This window comes from Oryctolagus cuniculus, chromosome 6, assembly GCF_051225735.1.
Source record: "Oryctolagus cuniculus isolate XC-2025 breed Fujian yellow rabbit chromosome 6, ASM5122573v1, whole genome shotgun sequence".
Taxonomy (NCBI): Eukaryota; Metazoa; Chordata; class Mammalia; order Lagomorpha; family Leporidae; genus Oryctolagus; species Oryctolagus cuniculus.
Genome location: NC_142872.1, coordinates 35,277,724 through 35,294,360, shown reverse-complemented (window position 1 = coordinate 35,294,360; position 16,637 = coordinate 35,277,724). Strand labels below are relative to the sequence as shown.

Below are 16,637 nucleotides of genomic sequence, written 5' to 3'. Positions count from 1 at the left end.
GTGAACCAATGGAAAAGGAAGACCTTTCTCTCTGTCTCTCTCTCACTGTCCACTCTGCCTGAAATACTATGGTCAAAGTGCTCCCAAATAAAATCTCAACAAATGTAGAACAGTTACCATTCTTTTCCAAAGCTCAATGAAGTCCTATTTAACTTAGTGTAGGCCAGTATTTCCAAAATGTACCGCCACCAAAGAGACACAAGTCAGCATTGTGGCACAACAGGTTAAACCATCACCCCACTCCTGAGGTTGGTATCCCAGGTGCGAGCACTGAGTTCGAGCCTGGCTGCTCTGCTTCCAAAAATACTCCCTCCTAAAGTATCTGGGAAAGCAGTGGAAAATGGCCCAGTGATTTGGGACCCTGCCACCCATGTCAACACTTGGATAGAGTTCTGCTTTCTGGCTTTGGCTCGACCAGCCCTGGCTGTTGCAGCCATGGGGGAATGAACCAGTAGATGAAAGGTGGCTCTCTGTCACTATTTCAAGTAGATAAATGGACCTTGGTGGGGGGATTGACAAAATAATAGCGCCCCTGCTTCCAAAAACAAATGGCTATGCCCTATTCCCAGGAAGCTGGGAACATGTTGCCTTACATGACAAAAGGAATTCTGCATATGTGATTAAGGGACAGATGGAGATTATCTGAGTGGGCCCAAAGAGAAGGCTCCTTTATATGACAGAGGCAGTAGGATCAGAGAGAAGGCAATGTGATGATGGGAGCAGAGGTCAGAGAGAGGCTTGAGGATGCCACACTTGTGGCTTGGAAGATGGAGGAAGGGGACACAGCCAAGGAAAACCGTGGCCTCTAGAAGCTGTCAAGATGCGGATTCCGATTCTGATTCCGATTCAGAGTGCCACACCGAGCACAGCCCTTGATTTTAGGTCCCCTGCATTCCAGAACCTGAAGATAATTTGAGTTGTTTAAACCATTAAATTTGTTTTAATTGGTTGCAGCTGCAGAGGGAATCTAAGACTATCTCAAGACACCTAGAGAAACTGATGTGCTCTCGGGAGGCTGCTCTCAGGGGACAGAGCTGGAACCAGACCCAGGAATCCAGGTTCCAGCCACCTTTCAAGCACCCACAAGCCACGAGCTCTGGCCATCTGCTTATTCTCCTGGAAAAGGACATTACCACACCTCATTTATGCCATTTATATGGAGCTAACAATTACAGATAGGAAAAAAAGTACAGGTAGCTTTCATCAGACTATTTGAAACATTGCAAATGTCAACTTCTCAGTCCCAAGAAGGGGGTTGTAGTTTCAACAAGGGTTTGTAGTAAGGGAAACAATGTATCCACCATTTTTTGATTTTTCATTTGAAAGGCAGAGTGACAGAGAAAGAGGGAGAGACAGAGAGGGAGAGAGATCTTGAGAGGTCTTTCATCTACTCCCCAAATGGCTTCAACAGCCAGGTTTGGGTCAGGCTGAAGCCAGGAGCCAGGAAATCCAACTGGGTCTTCTACGTGGGAGGCCAGAGCCCCTCTACCTTACCAGGTGCATTAGCAGGAAGCTGCATCAGAAACAGGGATCCGGACAGGAACCAGCTCTCCCATGCGGGAAACCGGCATTCCAAGAGGTTGCCTAACCCACTGTGCTACAATGCCAGCCCCAACACTTTGCTTAAATGCACTCAACCATAGAGGTGATTAACACACATTTTGTACCAGCTGGAGACATTTGCAATCAACTTCTATAGCCTCCTTGTAAGTCCTAAGAGTTGCAGCATAAAACTTTCTTTTTAGGGATGTTAACATATTTTTTTCTCTGCCAAGAATAAACATGGAAGGGCAGAAACTACAGACCACAAGAGCAAACTCTGGGATATAAGGAAAGCAATGTACTTTTCCTTTATTATTATTATTTTTTTTTTTGACAGTCAAAGTGAACAGTGAGAGAGAGAGACAGAGAGAAAGGTCATCCTTTGCCGTTGGTTCACCCTCTAATGGCCGCCGTGGCCAGCGCGCTGCGGCCGGCGCACCGCGCTGATCCGAAGCCAGGAGCCAGGTACTTCTGGTCTCCCATGGGGTGCAGGGCCCAAGCACTTGAACCATCCTCCACTGCACTCCCTGGCCACAGCAGAGAGCTGGCCTGGAAGAGGGGCAACCGGGACGGAATCCGGCGCCACGACCGGGACTAGAACCTGGTGTGCCGGTGCCACAAGGCGGAGGATTAGCCTAGTGAGCCGCGGCACCGGCCCTCCTTTCTTAATACGCTATCACTTCCAATAAATGAAGTTAGCTCTGGATGCCTGAATACCACTCATTGCTTCCCCAGCTCATCTAATCAAGGGGTGTTGGAAACCTGGGTGAGGATGCCACGCCACCTGCTGGACTTGGTAGTCATGGAAACTGCTCTCACCTGTGCTGACAGGTGCAACATGAGCACTCAGGCCACTGAGGGCGGACAAGATGTGAAGAGAAAAATGTACCAGAAACCTTGAATTGTACTCATTTATTAAGGAGTCACAGCAAATGACACTCCACAAAAGCAGTAGTCAGGGTTGGGCCACTTCTACTTCGACTGGGACTAACCATTCTGTGCCTACAGAGGTATTTGATCACTTGCAGAAAGGGCTCTGTTCTCCTCCAGGACAATGAATAGTGACCCATCCCAGGGCCTGTGCTGTGGCATAGCAGGTAAAGCTGCCACCTGCCAGGCTGGCATCCCACATGAGTGCCGGTTCTAGTCCTGGCTGCTCCAATTCCCATCCAGCTCTCTGCTAATCTGCCCAGGAAAGCAGCGGAAGATGGCTCAAGTCCCTGGGCCCCTGTACCCATGTGGGAAGACCTGGAAGAAACTCCTGGCTCCAGGCTTCAGATTAGCACGCCCTAGCCATTGCGGCCACTTGCGGAGTGAACCAGCGGAACAAAGACCTTTCTCTGCTTCTGCCTCTGCCTCTCTGTAACGATGCCTTTCGAATAAATAAATCTTTAAAAAAAAAGTTTAAAAAAAAAATAGTGACCCATGCCATCTTCACTGCGAAGCCAATCTTTAAGACGGCGCTAAGGTCTTTTTGGTTGACTAGGGCCCCTCATTATTGTAACAAAAATCACAGCTATAGTTAGAATTTGTATTATAAAAAGCAGCAACTCCGGTGGGGGGGGGGCGTACAAGAAAATGCATCAAAATATCAGCCACAGGTGTGAATGATACGACTCTGAATGCCTTGTTTCAAGACAGAAAGCTCAACACCACACAAGCAGCAGAGAGAGACTGAGCACACGGCTTTCTCTCGACGTGGCGTGCTGGAGGGAGGGGAACAGGAAGTACAGCCAGCGCGAGGACCAGCAACGGCCTCGAGCAGAGGGCGGAGCGCGTGCTCTTTAAGCGCCCAGGCTCTTCACCAACTAAAGCTGGTCAGAGAAGCCAGCCTGACCCGCTCGGCTCCACCAGAGCTTCACCTGCGATGGGCGAATCCTGCAAACCTGTAGCAAGCGCGGAGACTTTAAGTCCCTGAGACTGCGAGTGAGCCATGCTAACCTCTGGAAATACACAGCAGTGATCAGCAGAGATGGGAGGGCAGGTGCATGGCTGAAGTCTCTGTTCAGTTTCTCCCAGGAAGCCCTGGCTTGGTCTTTCCCAAGTCCCCAGCTCCTGGTTTGACACAAGGGCGCCTCCTGCAGGCCCGCACAGCAGCCCGATCTCCTGTAGCAGTCGCTGAAATTTCCCCTTTGTCCATTTCCCCTAGATTGCAGCTCCTTAAGAGCATGGACTTTTCTACCAGCGGGGGTTCGCAGGGCCCAGCGTCCTGCCTGGCACAGAGAAGAATGGCTTCAGTAAAAAGTCACAGACAGAAAAGTGCCTGAGCTGTGTTGTGACAGAGCCAAAAAGGTCCAGTAAACCCTTGCTGAACTGAACTCTACTCGCCTGAGATTCACATTGCTTAAAGAACAGCATCCCAGACTTCTCGGGGGCGAAGGGGCAGGGGGGCACACTGCTTACGGCAGCTCAGGAACCCCACCTTTGGAGACCGAGCCACCAGGGTCCCCATCTCCTGGAGTTTCCCTCTGCAGTTAGGGTGAGGGGATCCCCACGTCCCACTACCTGGGACGCTAGGCACTGAGGCTGGCACTGAAGACTCACTCGGTAAGCGACAGGCAGCATTCACCCTTCCCCAGAAAGGCACAGCAGAGTGCACGATGCCAGGGCCTGGCCAGAGGTCACTCGCAGCTCTGCTTTTATGGGAAATCACTCCAAAGCTTGGCCACCGATTTCCTTGGTTCAGATTCCTCAGATGACTCTGCTAAGATGATGGGCCCTCCACTTTGAACATAAAACAGGATTTTCCAAACAAGCCTACCGTTAGGATTTTTCATTTGGTTCATTACTGCTTTCCCATTTCCATGGCAACATCCCTGTAGGTGGTGTCACGGCCAGGAGGGCGGCAGCGGGGCCGGCTGTGCTGCAAGCTGACCTGCAAGCCAGGAGCCCCAGCATCTGCCGGTCTCACCGCTGTCTCCTACTCTCTCTCCCCTGGCAAGTCGTCGGCCTGGGACGTTCCAGGCCACAATTTCTCCCCTTCTCCAGGAGCTTCCTTCTGTTCCGTCTCTGAACATCAGACTCCCCTGCTGGAGGCAAGTGGGGGGGGAGGATCTTCCCTGCCCTACCTTTTCTCCACCTTCACTAACTCCTTCCTTAACAGTTTTATTGAGCCCCCCTTTATGTGTCATAAAATCCCACACTCTCCGTGGACACCTCGGGGTCTTCAGGAAATTTACAAAGTTACGCCCAGTCCGTAAAATGAGCGCCTGCGTGCTCACCTGCAGGCCAACCAGTCCTGTTTTTCTGTGAACTTTCGGAAGTACTCTCATATATACGCACATAAAGAGAGAGACAGAAAGCAAACGTGGCAAATTGTTGAAAATATAAAATACACGCCTTCAAAAGAATGTACAAAGTTTGGTCGTCCACTCTGTGGACCACTTTGTCTCCAGCAGGTGCACCAGGCGATTCCTCCCAGGGTCAGTTCTCACAGATTTGCAAAGTAACCACGATGGTATTTTGTTTCTCTCAGTTGTCTATTAAGACTCAAACTGCCATGGAATGAAAGCCTTCTTGAACTCAGTTAGCTTTCTGCTTTAGACACCTGCCGGGGCCGTGAATGTCATCAGTTCCTAAGCCATGACATGAAGTAGTATTTGTTTCCTGGTCCTGACCTAGTCTCTGCCACCCCATCAGGCAGTGTAATCTATACTTTGTAAAGCCTTCATTTGCTCTAGGTGTCACTCAGCGTGTTCCTCTGCACCCATGTCCCCCCACCCCCAAAACGGGGGCTCTTGAGGCTTGAGGCTATCTCATTATCCAAGGGTCTCCCTGAGAGCTACTGGGCATGGCTGGGACAAGGTGCTGTCCCAGTTCAGTGCTTTATAGATGGGGTGAACCACTACCCAGAAAGAAAGGGAGGACAGGCAAAGAAACAGAAACTGAGCCACAGAAACCCAGCACAGACAGGTCTCCCAATAGCTGAACTGTTCAGCACTGACTTATCAAATTCCAAGGCTGTGAGAAATTTTTAAATATCATCCCTTTCTTTTCCTGTAAAATACACACACACACACGGTGAGAGAATAGAGGTAGTATCAGAACCTAGAGTTCTACTTCCCAGCCTAGCACACTGCACACCAGCTCATTCTAAAAACATTGCTGGTTCAGCCACGCTCACAATAGGATTGTCTTCATTCCAGCCCCTTAAGCCCCTTTCCGGGAACAATTCTAACTCCTCTAAACCCTTGCAGAGTACTCATTGCTTTATAAAATCAAAGCTGGTCCTAGAATCATTCTGTCCAACCACTTTCTCTCTTGCCAATTTATAGATATCATTTTCTTTAACATCTGAAATGTTGCCACACAGAAATTGTCTTCCTCAGTAAACCCTTAATGAGTTCTCTGAAAAGCTTAATTTATCATATAGTCGCTTAAATCACCATCACTTATTGAAAAGTCTTGTTGAATGCATGCAAACCAGTTCTAACTCAGAGCTCTAAAACTAGCCCTAAAAAACTCACAGTAGACTCAACTGACAGTCAACCATAGTTAGATTTGTTTTAAATTAAAAAAAAAAAAAGATTTATTCGAAAGGCAGAGTTACAGAAAGGCAGAGGCAGAGAGAGAGGTCTTCCATACGCCAATTCAGTCTGCAGATGGCTGCAATGGCTGGAGCTGTGCTGATCCAGAGCCAGGAACTTCTTCTGGGTCTCCCACGTGGGTGCAGGAGCCCAAGGACTTGGGCCATCTTCCACTGCTTTCCCAGGCCACAGCAGAGAGCTGGATAGGAAGTGGAGCAGCTGGGACTTGAACCTGCGCCCATATGGGATGCTGGTACTGCAGGCAGCATCTTTACCTGTTACGCCACAGTGCCAGCCCCAATAGTTAGATTTTGGAAACAACTTCTTTGCACCTTGGTTGTTATCCAACGTGCTGGATCTCAGCCAGCCATTGATGGGGCTGAGGTGGCATCGAGAGCTGGATAAAAGAGAATGCTCATGTCTGTGAAGGGGGAGGAAGGAGCAGCCCTGCTGCTGGGGTTCAAACAGCAGTTCTCAAAGACAGTCTTCCAACACACAGCATCAGCATCTCAAATTCCTGAGCCTCTTCCAGACCTACTGGATCAAGCCATTCAGGTGGTTCGGATGCATGCTAAACTTGAAAGGACTTGCTTCAGACCTAGTGTTTATAGAATTACAGAGCAGTCAAGACTGCTTGAAATAATTGCCTCGTCTGGTTCCAGTGACTCCCCTGCATGCCCTGCCTAGAACATAGTTCACGTACATGTATGTTCTTACTGATCACTCACGGGTGTGTTTGCGTTACTCCACAGGACGGACAGTCTGGTGTTAGACTTGCTAATGAGCAGCCACTGTGACTCCTGCTGCTGTCACTCGGCAGTCAGAGGCAGATTACATGCAGCGGAGAGGAACTCAGCCGTCAGCCCTCTTCCACATTGTGCTCTGAGGAAACAAGCAAGGGGAGGGTCCAGAGGTGTCATCTGATGCAGATGATACTATTTATTTCCTATGCCAGAGAGCCAAGGCAGACAGGCAAACCTAGATGAGAAGGCAACTTCGGGAAGAAGTTGGATCGAAAGGTGATGCTGGCAGCTGCCTTTGCCGACTCCAACTCCAGCACCATGAACGTGTCCTTTGCTCACCTCCACTTTGCTGGAGGGTACCTGCCTCTGGACTCCAAGGACTGGAGGACCGTCATCCCCGCTCTCCTGGTGGCTGTCTGCCTGGTGGGCTTCCTGGGAAACCTGTGTGTGATTGGCATACTGCTTCACAGTGCTCGGAAAGGCAAGCCATCCATGATCCACTCCCTGATTCTCAATCTCAGCCTGGCTGACCTCTCCCTCCTCCTGTTTTCTGCACCCGTCCGAGCTACAGCGTACTCCAAAGGTGTTTGGGATCTAGGCTGGTTTGTCTGCAAGTCCTCTGACTGGTTCATCCATACGTGCATGGCAGCCAAGAGTCTGACGATCGTTGCCGTGGCCAAAGTATGTTTCATGTACGCGAGTGACCCAGCCAAGCAAGTAGGTAACTACAGGCGCACCTTGTGCTGGGTGCTCGTGGCCATCTGGGCCGTGGCTGGGCTGCTGCCCCTGCCAGAATGGTTCTTTAGCACCACCAGGAATCAAGCAGGTGTGGAGATGTGTCTCATGGATGTACCAGCTGTGGCCGAAGTGTTCGTGTCAATGTTTGGGAAGCTCTATCCTCTGCTGGTATTTTGCCTTCCGTTACTCTTTGCCAGTTTTTATTTCTGGAGAGCTTATGGTCAATGTAAAAAAAAAGGAAGTAAGACTCATAATCTTAGAAACCAGATGCGCTCCAAGCAACTCACAACGATGCTGCTGATCACTGCCGTCACCTCTGCCCTCCTGTGGCTCCCCGAGTGGATAGCTTGGCTCTGGGTTTGGCATCTGAAGGCAGGGGGCCCGACCCCACCCCAAGGCTTCATAGCCCTGTCTCAAGTCCTCGTGTTTTCCATCTCGTCAGCAAACCCTCTGATTTTTCTAATGATGTCTGAGGAGTTCAAGGCAGGCTTAAAAGGCTTATGGAAGTGGACGGTAACTAAAAAATCTCCAATTGTCTCCGAGTCTCAGGAAATCGCAGCCGGTAACCCACAGGTCCTTCCTGATGAGCTCCCATCTCCGGAGTCCCGGATATCCACTCCAGGCAAAGAGAAGACTGGTTCTCCCTCCTCCGGCAGAGAGAAAACAGAGAAGGCAGAGATCCCCGTCCTCCCTGATGTAGAGCAGTTCTGGCACGAGAGGGACACAGTTCCTTCTGAACAAGACAACGATCCTGTCCCCTGGGAACATGAAGATCAAGAGACAGGGGATTGTGATAAACAGATTTCAATGTCAAAGCAAAAATGAATTGTGATTGTTGTATTTACTTGTCCTGCTACTTATCAATATGGCTCACGTGACCATACAAACTGTAACCAATTAGTTAGACATTGCAAAATGCCTCATATTCTGCATTTGCAAAATGTCCAATCTGGTAAGTAGAATACTGTGATAGGAATAATAATTGTTTCAGAATTATACCCTGTGCAAAGAACTCCTATATGTAGAGATGGTCAGTCTGATGAGCCCAGCTATTCTGTTATTTGAAATTTTTTTAACTGGATCTTCCCTTGGACCAGTCCTGTATTGTGCTGGCTGGAATAGGCTCATCTTGGTCAAAGCTTACCTTCCCTTGATTTTCATCTTCTTCAACCTGCTGGCCACAGCTTCAGCTATCGAACCCTCTATCACATAAAGAAGGCTCAAAACCTACTCTGATTTTTAACACATCAATGAGTACGCTTAATAAAGTTAATTTACTTAATGAAAACCCATATAATTTTTGTGACCAAAGCTAACAGAGTAGGGACTACCGCTTTATTCCAGTTACAGGCTTTTAAACAGTGGCTACTTTTGGCTAAAACCTAAAAGTTTAAACAAATTCAACTTTTTGTTACGTTAAAGATTGCTTTGATCATCTTTTTGAAGCAACCTGAATGAGTTTACAGTTGCTAAGAACTTTAGCAGCCTAGCATCATGTTCTATACTCAAATGGGGGAGGGGGGGCAGGACTTAAAACCTGTCTTTATCTTCCAAAACACAGGAAATAGGTTTTCCCTTGCGAGCAGGTATTTCTTCCAACACCCCTTTTCAACCAAGATAAACCATAAGCTTCGGTTAATGATATAGGTATTGATCACTGATTCAGGGCAAGCCTAAAAGTAAACGGGGGGAGATGAAAAGTGCTTTTTTGTTCAATGTTATTAAATTCAGCTGTTAAGGCATTCAGATCTGGCTAAAAAGCCCATGAGTTTCTCAGACATGAAAAGCCAAGACACTGCGGCAAAAAATGACCTAAATGAAAGATCTCTGTGAGTGAGATCCCAGTGGAAAGAAGGGGCCATCAAAGGAGGTACCTTTCTCTGAAGGGAGGAGAGAACCTCCACTTTGATATGGCCCTGTTTAAATAAGGTCAGTTTGTGAACTCAAGAGGCTTCCATAGCCTTGGCAGCTCATAAGAGCCTTGGGTGATATCATAAATAAGAGTGTCAACTGTTAAATCAACAACAGGAGTCACTGTGCACTTGCTCCCCATCTAAGACCTCTGTCCTTAATGTGTTGTACTTTGAGAATTAACAGTAAAACTAGTCTTCAAACAGTACTTTATACTTGTGTCTGTGTGGGTGCAAACTGCTGACATCTTTACTTAGTATATACTAAGTTGATCTGTATATAATTAAAAATGAATCTTAATGAAGAATGGGATGGGAGAGGGAGTAGGAGATGGGTTGGTTCGAGGTGGGAGAGTGATTATGGGGGGAAAAACCGCTAAAATCCACAAGTTGTACTTTCAAAATTTATATTTATTAACGTTTTCTAAAAAAATTTTAGTTGTTAACACTTAATTTGAACCCTGCTCAGTTTTGAAAATGCCACAAGGCTTCTGTTATAATGAGTAACATGAGAAAGAGATTAGTATAGAAAGGAAAACCCAACATATAAAATGGAATGTGGCTAAAATTAGAATGTAAAAAAGTGCAGGAGCAAAGCAAAAAACAAGCCAAAAAAAATTAAATTGCATTCTTAGACATCTGTTCCATTTTGAGTAGCAAGCAGTAACTTCACTTTATAGCAAGGTTAAAGGATGCCCAAATAAAACATGATATGACATTTATCCATGCCACTTTATTACTCTGGAATTCTGAGGTATTTTCGGAGTTTCCTGGGGGTGGGGAACACCGCAAAAGCAAGCAATGGAAAATCTGAAACACAAAGATGCTGTGGAAATAGCCACTTTCCTTTCTAAATGTTGGGGTTTGTATTCAGTTTGCTTTTTAATGCAGAAGGTAGGTAGGGCCGATTTTTTTTGTCAGTTCATTACAAATTTTATTTAAAATTCACAAAATAATTTTATCCAAGAATCCAAAATATTATTTTATTTTTTATATTATTTTATTATTTTATAACGGTTGTTTTATAAGGGATTACCATTAAAGTAGTCTGTGGTGAACTACATGTATTTTTGTTATTTTAATAAACCTAAGGATGTAAGCTTCTAGTGTTTCAGTTGTAAAGAATTTTTTTTAAAAAAACCTATGTTTTACTTTAGATAGTTTTGATGGTCTTAAACCTATCTTTGGGGCCGGCACTACAGCTCAATAGGCTAATCCTCCGCCTTGCGGCGCCAGCCAGCACACCGGGTTCTAGTTCCGGTCAGGGCGCCGGATTCTGTCCCGGTTGCCCCTCTTCCAGGCCAGCTCTCTGCTGTGGCCAGGGAATGCAGTGGAGGATGGCCCAAGTGCTTGGGCCCTGCACCCCATGGGAGACCAGGAGAAGCACTTGGCTCCTAGCTTCGGATCAGCACGGTGCACCAGCCGCAGCGGCCATTGCGAGGCAAACCAACAGAAAAAGGAAGACCTGTCTGTCTCTCTCTCTCACTGTCCAGTCTGCCTGTCCAAAAACAACAACAAAATCCTCAAAATCATCACTTGGAAGAATGGGTTTCATGGGGGGATCTGACCTTAACACTAGCATTGGCCTTAGGGGAAACTGATTTTCAAAGGGTCTGCTGATAAGCACCAAATGAAGATAGAAATGTTGGAACAAAATGTAATTACAATGAACTTCTCATTCAGGGAGGATACACAGTCTTAACTTGATCCCTTTACCAATCTGCACAGAGAAGTTTTATTTGTACCATAAATGACCAAACACAACTACTTTAAGACAAAAGTAGAGAATTATGTTATCATCAAATCATTTTCTTCACTTCCCTACTAGGACAAAGAGAAGGTAGTAATAAGGCAAACAATACTATGTGGAATTCAGAATAACAAAAACATTTCTATAATATAGTTGTTTTCTGGGGCCAGTGTTACTGCACAATGGATTCAGCTGCCACCCCACATCACTGGGGCTGATTCGACTCCTGGCTTACTCCACTTTGTGATCCACCTTTCTGCTCATGTGTCTGGGAAGGCAGTGGAAGATGGCATGACCCACTACTTGGGCCCCTGCCAGCCATTTGGGAGACCGAGACGGAGTTCTGACTCCTGGCTACATGGCTACAGCCTCGCCCAGACCCAGCTGTTGCAACCACTTGGGGAGCGAACCAGCAGACAGAGAATCTCTCTCTGCCATTCTACCTTCTGAAAAAATAAATATTTTAAAAAACAGCTGCTTTCCTATCCTGGGGCCAGCGTGGAGGTGCAGATTAAACTGCACTCTGTGATGCCAGCATCCTTTTTATTGGTGTTGGTGCTAGTCCTGGCAGTTCTACTTCCAATCCAGCTCCTCATGTGCCTGGGAAAGCAGTGAATGATGGCCCAAGTATTAGGGTCCCTGCCACCCAAGTGAGAGATCCTAACGGAGCTTCGAGCTTCTGGCTTTGTCGTGGCCTGACCTGACCATTGCAGCCATTTGGGGAGGGAATTGGTGGATGCAAGAATCTAATGCTTTCAAATTAGGAAAAAAAAAAAAAAAAAACTTAAAAAAAAGATTTCCTTTTAGCAAGCACTTTAATCTCATGCTTTATAAAGCTCCAAAGGTACTGGATGAATTTATAAAAATGAACTTCAAAAAATATATATATCTTATTTACCAATTTTGCAAGTTAAGACACTAGTATGATCATCAAAGCCAGGTTTCTCAGTAGCACAGAGCTCACCATTTCTATGATACTTACCAGACTCAAGCTAAGTAATATGGATGTGAATGTTTGCACCTGTGACTATGTACAGATAACACCGGAGTACAGAGCTGCTTGTGTCCCACCTCCCACCCCCCCTTTCCTAGGCAATACCTAGCAATCATGGTAGATAGGAGTTAAAATACAAACATGCATATTTTCTCAAACATTTTATGTGTGTGGCACTTTAAAACTGGCAACCTATGGAGTGATGAAACAGATTCGTTTCATTTGAGGGAGGTAAAGCTGGACAGCAGTTAGGAATCCAAGTTTGGTTTCACGGTGCGATGTACTTGTCATGTTGAAAGAACACAAAAAAGGCACAACATATCAGTATGTTCACAGAAAGACAAAAACAAGAAAACAAAAAAAACCCAGCATCTTCTTTCTATGAAGAAATAGGTATTAAGGAACTTGCGCACTAAAATGGTTCTCTACAAATTCCTTCTCTTTATACTACAAATAATGTACATGTAATCTTTTTACAACTATGTATCAAAAAAGATTTAAATCAGTTTTCTTTGTACCAAATTACATGTGTTGATTCTGTTTTTTAAGTGTTTACAAATTATGTAACAATAATCATATACAATTCACATATATAAAAAGGGTTGTTTTATTGTAGTTCAAATACATAAACTGAACATTCAAACATCTTAAAATTAAACTTTAGAAACAGAAGTTTAACATTCGAACAGGAGTATATTTTACAGGGAACGTCCATAAAGGTAATTTGTTGTCTAATCCAGAATATTGATAAAGATCATTTAATGATGAATAAAATATGTTTAACCAGCGGTTCTATTCTGGCCAACATGTTAGTTATGACCGTGGTTCCATACCTGAGAAGAAATTACTAAATAAATCTTCTCTTAGGCTAAACAACAAGACTTGGCCTATAACTCAGAGGAATAATCAAAGCACATTAAGTGAACACATAAAACTAAATTGTTCTTTAGAGACAAAGGGAAAAGTATGTCCATTATAATAATCTTAGCCTCTGGAAGATAAGAATTCAATTTTCAGTGTTTTCTTTTACCCGCTTTAAAAAACAAAATCAAAACAAAACAAACTTCAACTCAAGTTTTCTTGGAGTCTGTGGTATTTGCACCTTGCAAGTTCAAACCACAAATGCTTTTGTCCTGCATGTGTAACACTGCTAGAAAGAACATTACCAAGTCACTGACTTCCACACCTCGTAAAAGGATGATTTTTAGCTTCGAGATTTTAGATTTACTAGAGACAGCCTATATTTGAGTATGTATGTCAGTCATGCCACACAAAGAAAAGCATAAATATTTCCAAAGTGTTCTATTCAGAAACTGTTCACAAATGCTTCTCCTGTTCATCAGATGGTTTTGCAATAGGTTGACTAATGCACATATATGTAAAAACCTGAAAACTGGCTCATGCAAGCGTTTTGAATTAATAGATAACCCTGGGACAGAGTATTGAGAATTATTTTGTTGACCGTCTTGTGGGCTCTGATGCTGTGGGAGGCGGGGGTGGACCCCGGCGATCTAGGTCATCCACGTACGCCACAATGAGTTTCCGCCTCTCTTCCGGAACACAGTCCAGTACTAGATACCGTTTGTCATTCTGTAAAATTTTTTCTACATCTTTCAGGTGCTGATCAGATTCTTGGATTAACTTTTTGGATCTGAAATAAGAAAAAGAAGTCCAAGAATTACTGACTGCTGTTCATAGGTCTGTTAGAAATGAGCTGGAAATGTCCATTCTAGTACCTAATTGTGTTGCAATTTTTTTTTTTTTAAGAAAAATTTCACTGCAGTGGTCACCTTTGTAAGTTGCCTCAGCAAAGACTCCAAGGAGTGAAAGGGCCTCAGAAGCTGAATTACCCTCCCACCCCTACTGGTTATCCCTCCAGATCAGGGCTGAGGGTGGGTGGGTAAATCTTGCCCGTGCTGTACCTGTTCTGTGGATGAACAGAGGACTTCAGTCTGCGGGGCTGCCAATCCCAGCATCTTTCACAAGCTTTCACTTTCACATCTTTCACTAAATTAACTATAAAAATGTAGAAAGAAGTCTTACTTCACATCTAATTTAAAAGCCCAAGCTGATGCAAAACATTAAGGATCCTGACCAAAAAAATCCAAATGACAAAATACCTAAAAACCACACCCTCAGCACTATCTATCCTCCCGTGCACACACCCTTCATTAAGATGTTTCAGATTTTTCTTTTAAAGGAAGAAAAGCTGGAGTATGAAACAAAAATGGTCTCCTGCATACACTGACTGGTAAGCAATGTAAAATTGTTTTCCTGAAAACAAAAAAATTATTACGGGTGGGAAACTTCTGGGTATGCTATAGAGAAACTGTTTTAAGACTCTGATTTTATAATTGAAAATTCTCAATTAAATGTATCCAGCAAACTGCTTTCCTCCAAGAAAAAATGTTTTTGCTGAGCTAAAATGGATGATTTCAAGATTTAGACTGGTCTAACCACACTGAATAGTCTTCAGAAGAGGCAAAGATAATTGATAGAAGTATTCAGTCTCTTTGTAAAATACAACTCTTATGTAGCTGGGGATGCTCCTAAAAAAGCAGCGAAGTAAAAACAAAAGTATGTTTTAAAAACTGGATAGGTAGGTAGCAAAATAAAAATTGACATCTGGGCCCTTTCTTTAAAAAAAATGGGGAGACATGGGCTTTATTTGGCTTTGGATAAAGGTTAAAATCTTCTTAGTCCTAAAAATTAATAATGTCAACGTGTGTGAATGCAAAGTATGCTTTGGTCATTAGAGTAAGGACTAGTAAAGACAGTGGCTGCTGACATGAAACATTTCATTGCACACACCTATATGTTATAAATTTGGTCTCTTTCAAAAGCGTCCTGAAGTCAGCTTTGGCTGTGATGTATTTGTCTCTGATGTATTCTTCAAACTCTCTCTGCTTTTTCTGGAAAACAAAAAAAAAGGGGGTGGAGTGGGGTGGATCAGGGTAAAACATTCACTAATTCTGAAATAAGTATCAATTATTGAGCCAGTAATTTGTAAGTCATATAGTAAAATTCAAAATAAAATAGTAGTAAGGTACATTTGTGTTATAGAAAATTCATTAAATGCATTATCTGTAATTCACCTTTTTAAGGCAAAAAGAAAGCAAAACCAAGAACATATTAGCAGTGGCTAAAATTCATGGGCTTGCATCTTCAATCTTCATTAATAACCTCAACTAGACACTCTTAAAAATAAGGAAAGTATGGGTTAATTTCATATAGACTATTTACATCTTCAAGCATGAACAAACTCATTGTCCTAAGTTATGGATACACCAACAAAACTCAGAACTTAACACACTCGGGCCAACGTTAAGCCACTGCCTACAGCACTGGCATCCCATATGGGTGCTGGTTTGAGTCCTGGCTACTTCACTTCCAATCCAGTTCCCCAATGATGCACCTGGGAAAGCAGCAGGGAATGGCCCAAGTACTTGTGCCCCTGTAACCTATGTGAGAGACCAGATGAAGCTCCTGGCTCCAACCTGACCCAGCGCCAGCCATTGCAGCCATTTAGGGAGAGAACCTGTGAATGAAGACCTGTCTCTCCTGTCTGTCTGTAACTCTGCCTTTCATATAAAAAAAAAAATTCTCAAAGTCATATTATTTTGTGGTCAACAAATCAAAAAAGTCAACTTACTAGAGTTTGAGGGCGAGTCTAAGAATATTAGATCCATTAATTTTTTTTTTTTTTTTTTTTTTGACAGGCAGAGTGGACAGTGAGAGAGAGAGACAGAGAGAAACGTCTTCCTTTTGGCCGTTGGTTCACCCTCCAATGGCCGCCGCGGCCGGCGCACCGCGCTGTAGATCCATTAATTTTTTTAGGCATCAGATCTAAGAAACAACCAACCAGGAAAGAGAAACCAATAGGCCAAGGGATAACATGGACTGCAGCAAGGAGCACTTTTCTCCACGTGTTAAGTGCTTAAGACAGTAAATTTGTTTTCTTCACAGAAGAGTGCCCAAGAACAGGAATCAGCTTTTACAGACTTAATGCACCCAAAAGGTTCTTCTACTTTAAAGTCTCTGGAACACACAAGGACTCAGCCCCTCATTACAGGGTACTGTTACTGTGGCTTAACAGCCAGCTGTTTTGATGGCCAACAGCCAACCTGACTATGTCTTTCTCATGGGACCTGACTAAAAATAAGTTTAAATCTGAGATCCCAAAACACAAGCTTAACCCAAAGGATTCAACGTTAAACCTTCTGTTGTGCTCCCTTGTTAATAAATTGTTCAAGAGGCAAAATATGAAATTATGAAATCAAGAATAATTTCTTAAAAGTGTATCACTTAAAGCCATCACTATCATTTTAAGAAACTTAACAAAAACAAACTTATCACCTTATCACCATCATTTTAAGAAATTTAACAAAAAAGAAACTTAACCACTCAATTAAATTTATAACTGAACAATAAATT

The 16,637-nt window shown here is 44.2% G+C and overlaps 2 protein-coding genes across 34 annotated transcripts in view; one reads left to right on the top strand and one right to left on the bottom strand.

Annotated features, from left to right (window-relative positions):
* Nucleotides 1-6,096: 6,096 nt before the first annotated feature.
* GPR151 (G protein-coupled receptor 151) lies at nt 6,097-8,588 on the top strand. The gene has a single exon (XM_002710148.6). The coding sequence runs from the start codon at nt 7,091-7,093 to the stop codon at nt 8,372-8,374; it is 1,284 nt and encodes a 427-aa protein (XP_002710194.3). The 5' UTR covers nt 6,097-7,090; the 3' UTR covers nt 8,375-8,588.
* Nucleotides 8,589-12,792: 4,204 nt separating this feature from the next.
* The window catches only part of TCERG1 (transcription elongation regulator 1), a 66,171-nt gene continuing 62,326 nt past the window's right edge, over nt 12,793-16,637 (bottom strand). For 23 of the 33 annotated variants that reach the window (XR_016236332.1, XR_011389790.2, XR_016236335.1 and 20 more), the window contains 2 exons: nt 15,015-15,115; nt 12,793-13,854 (listed from right to left, as the gene is read on the bottom strand). Coding sequence is in view for 14 of the 33 variants with exons in the window: in XM_051843469.3 (XP_051699429.2) it covers nt 13,653-13,854; nt 15,015-15,115 (303 nt within the window). In the remaining 19 variants the exon portion in view is untranslated. Of the gene's footprint in view, nt 13,855-14,125; nt 14,220-15,014; nt 15,116-16,637 lie in introns of all 33 variants that reach the window. The other 10 variants (XR_016236333.1, XR_016236329.1, XR_011389791.2 and 7 more) reach the window with 1 other exon arrangement.

Coding starts and splice junctions, on each gene's coding strand:
- GPR151 (XM_002710148.6), top strand. CDS start 7,091: ATGCTGGCAGCTGCCTTTGCCGACTCCAACTCCAGCACCATGAACGTG.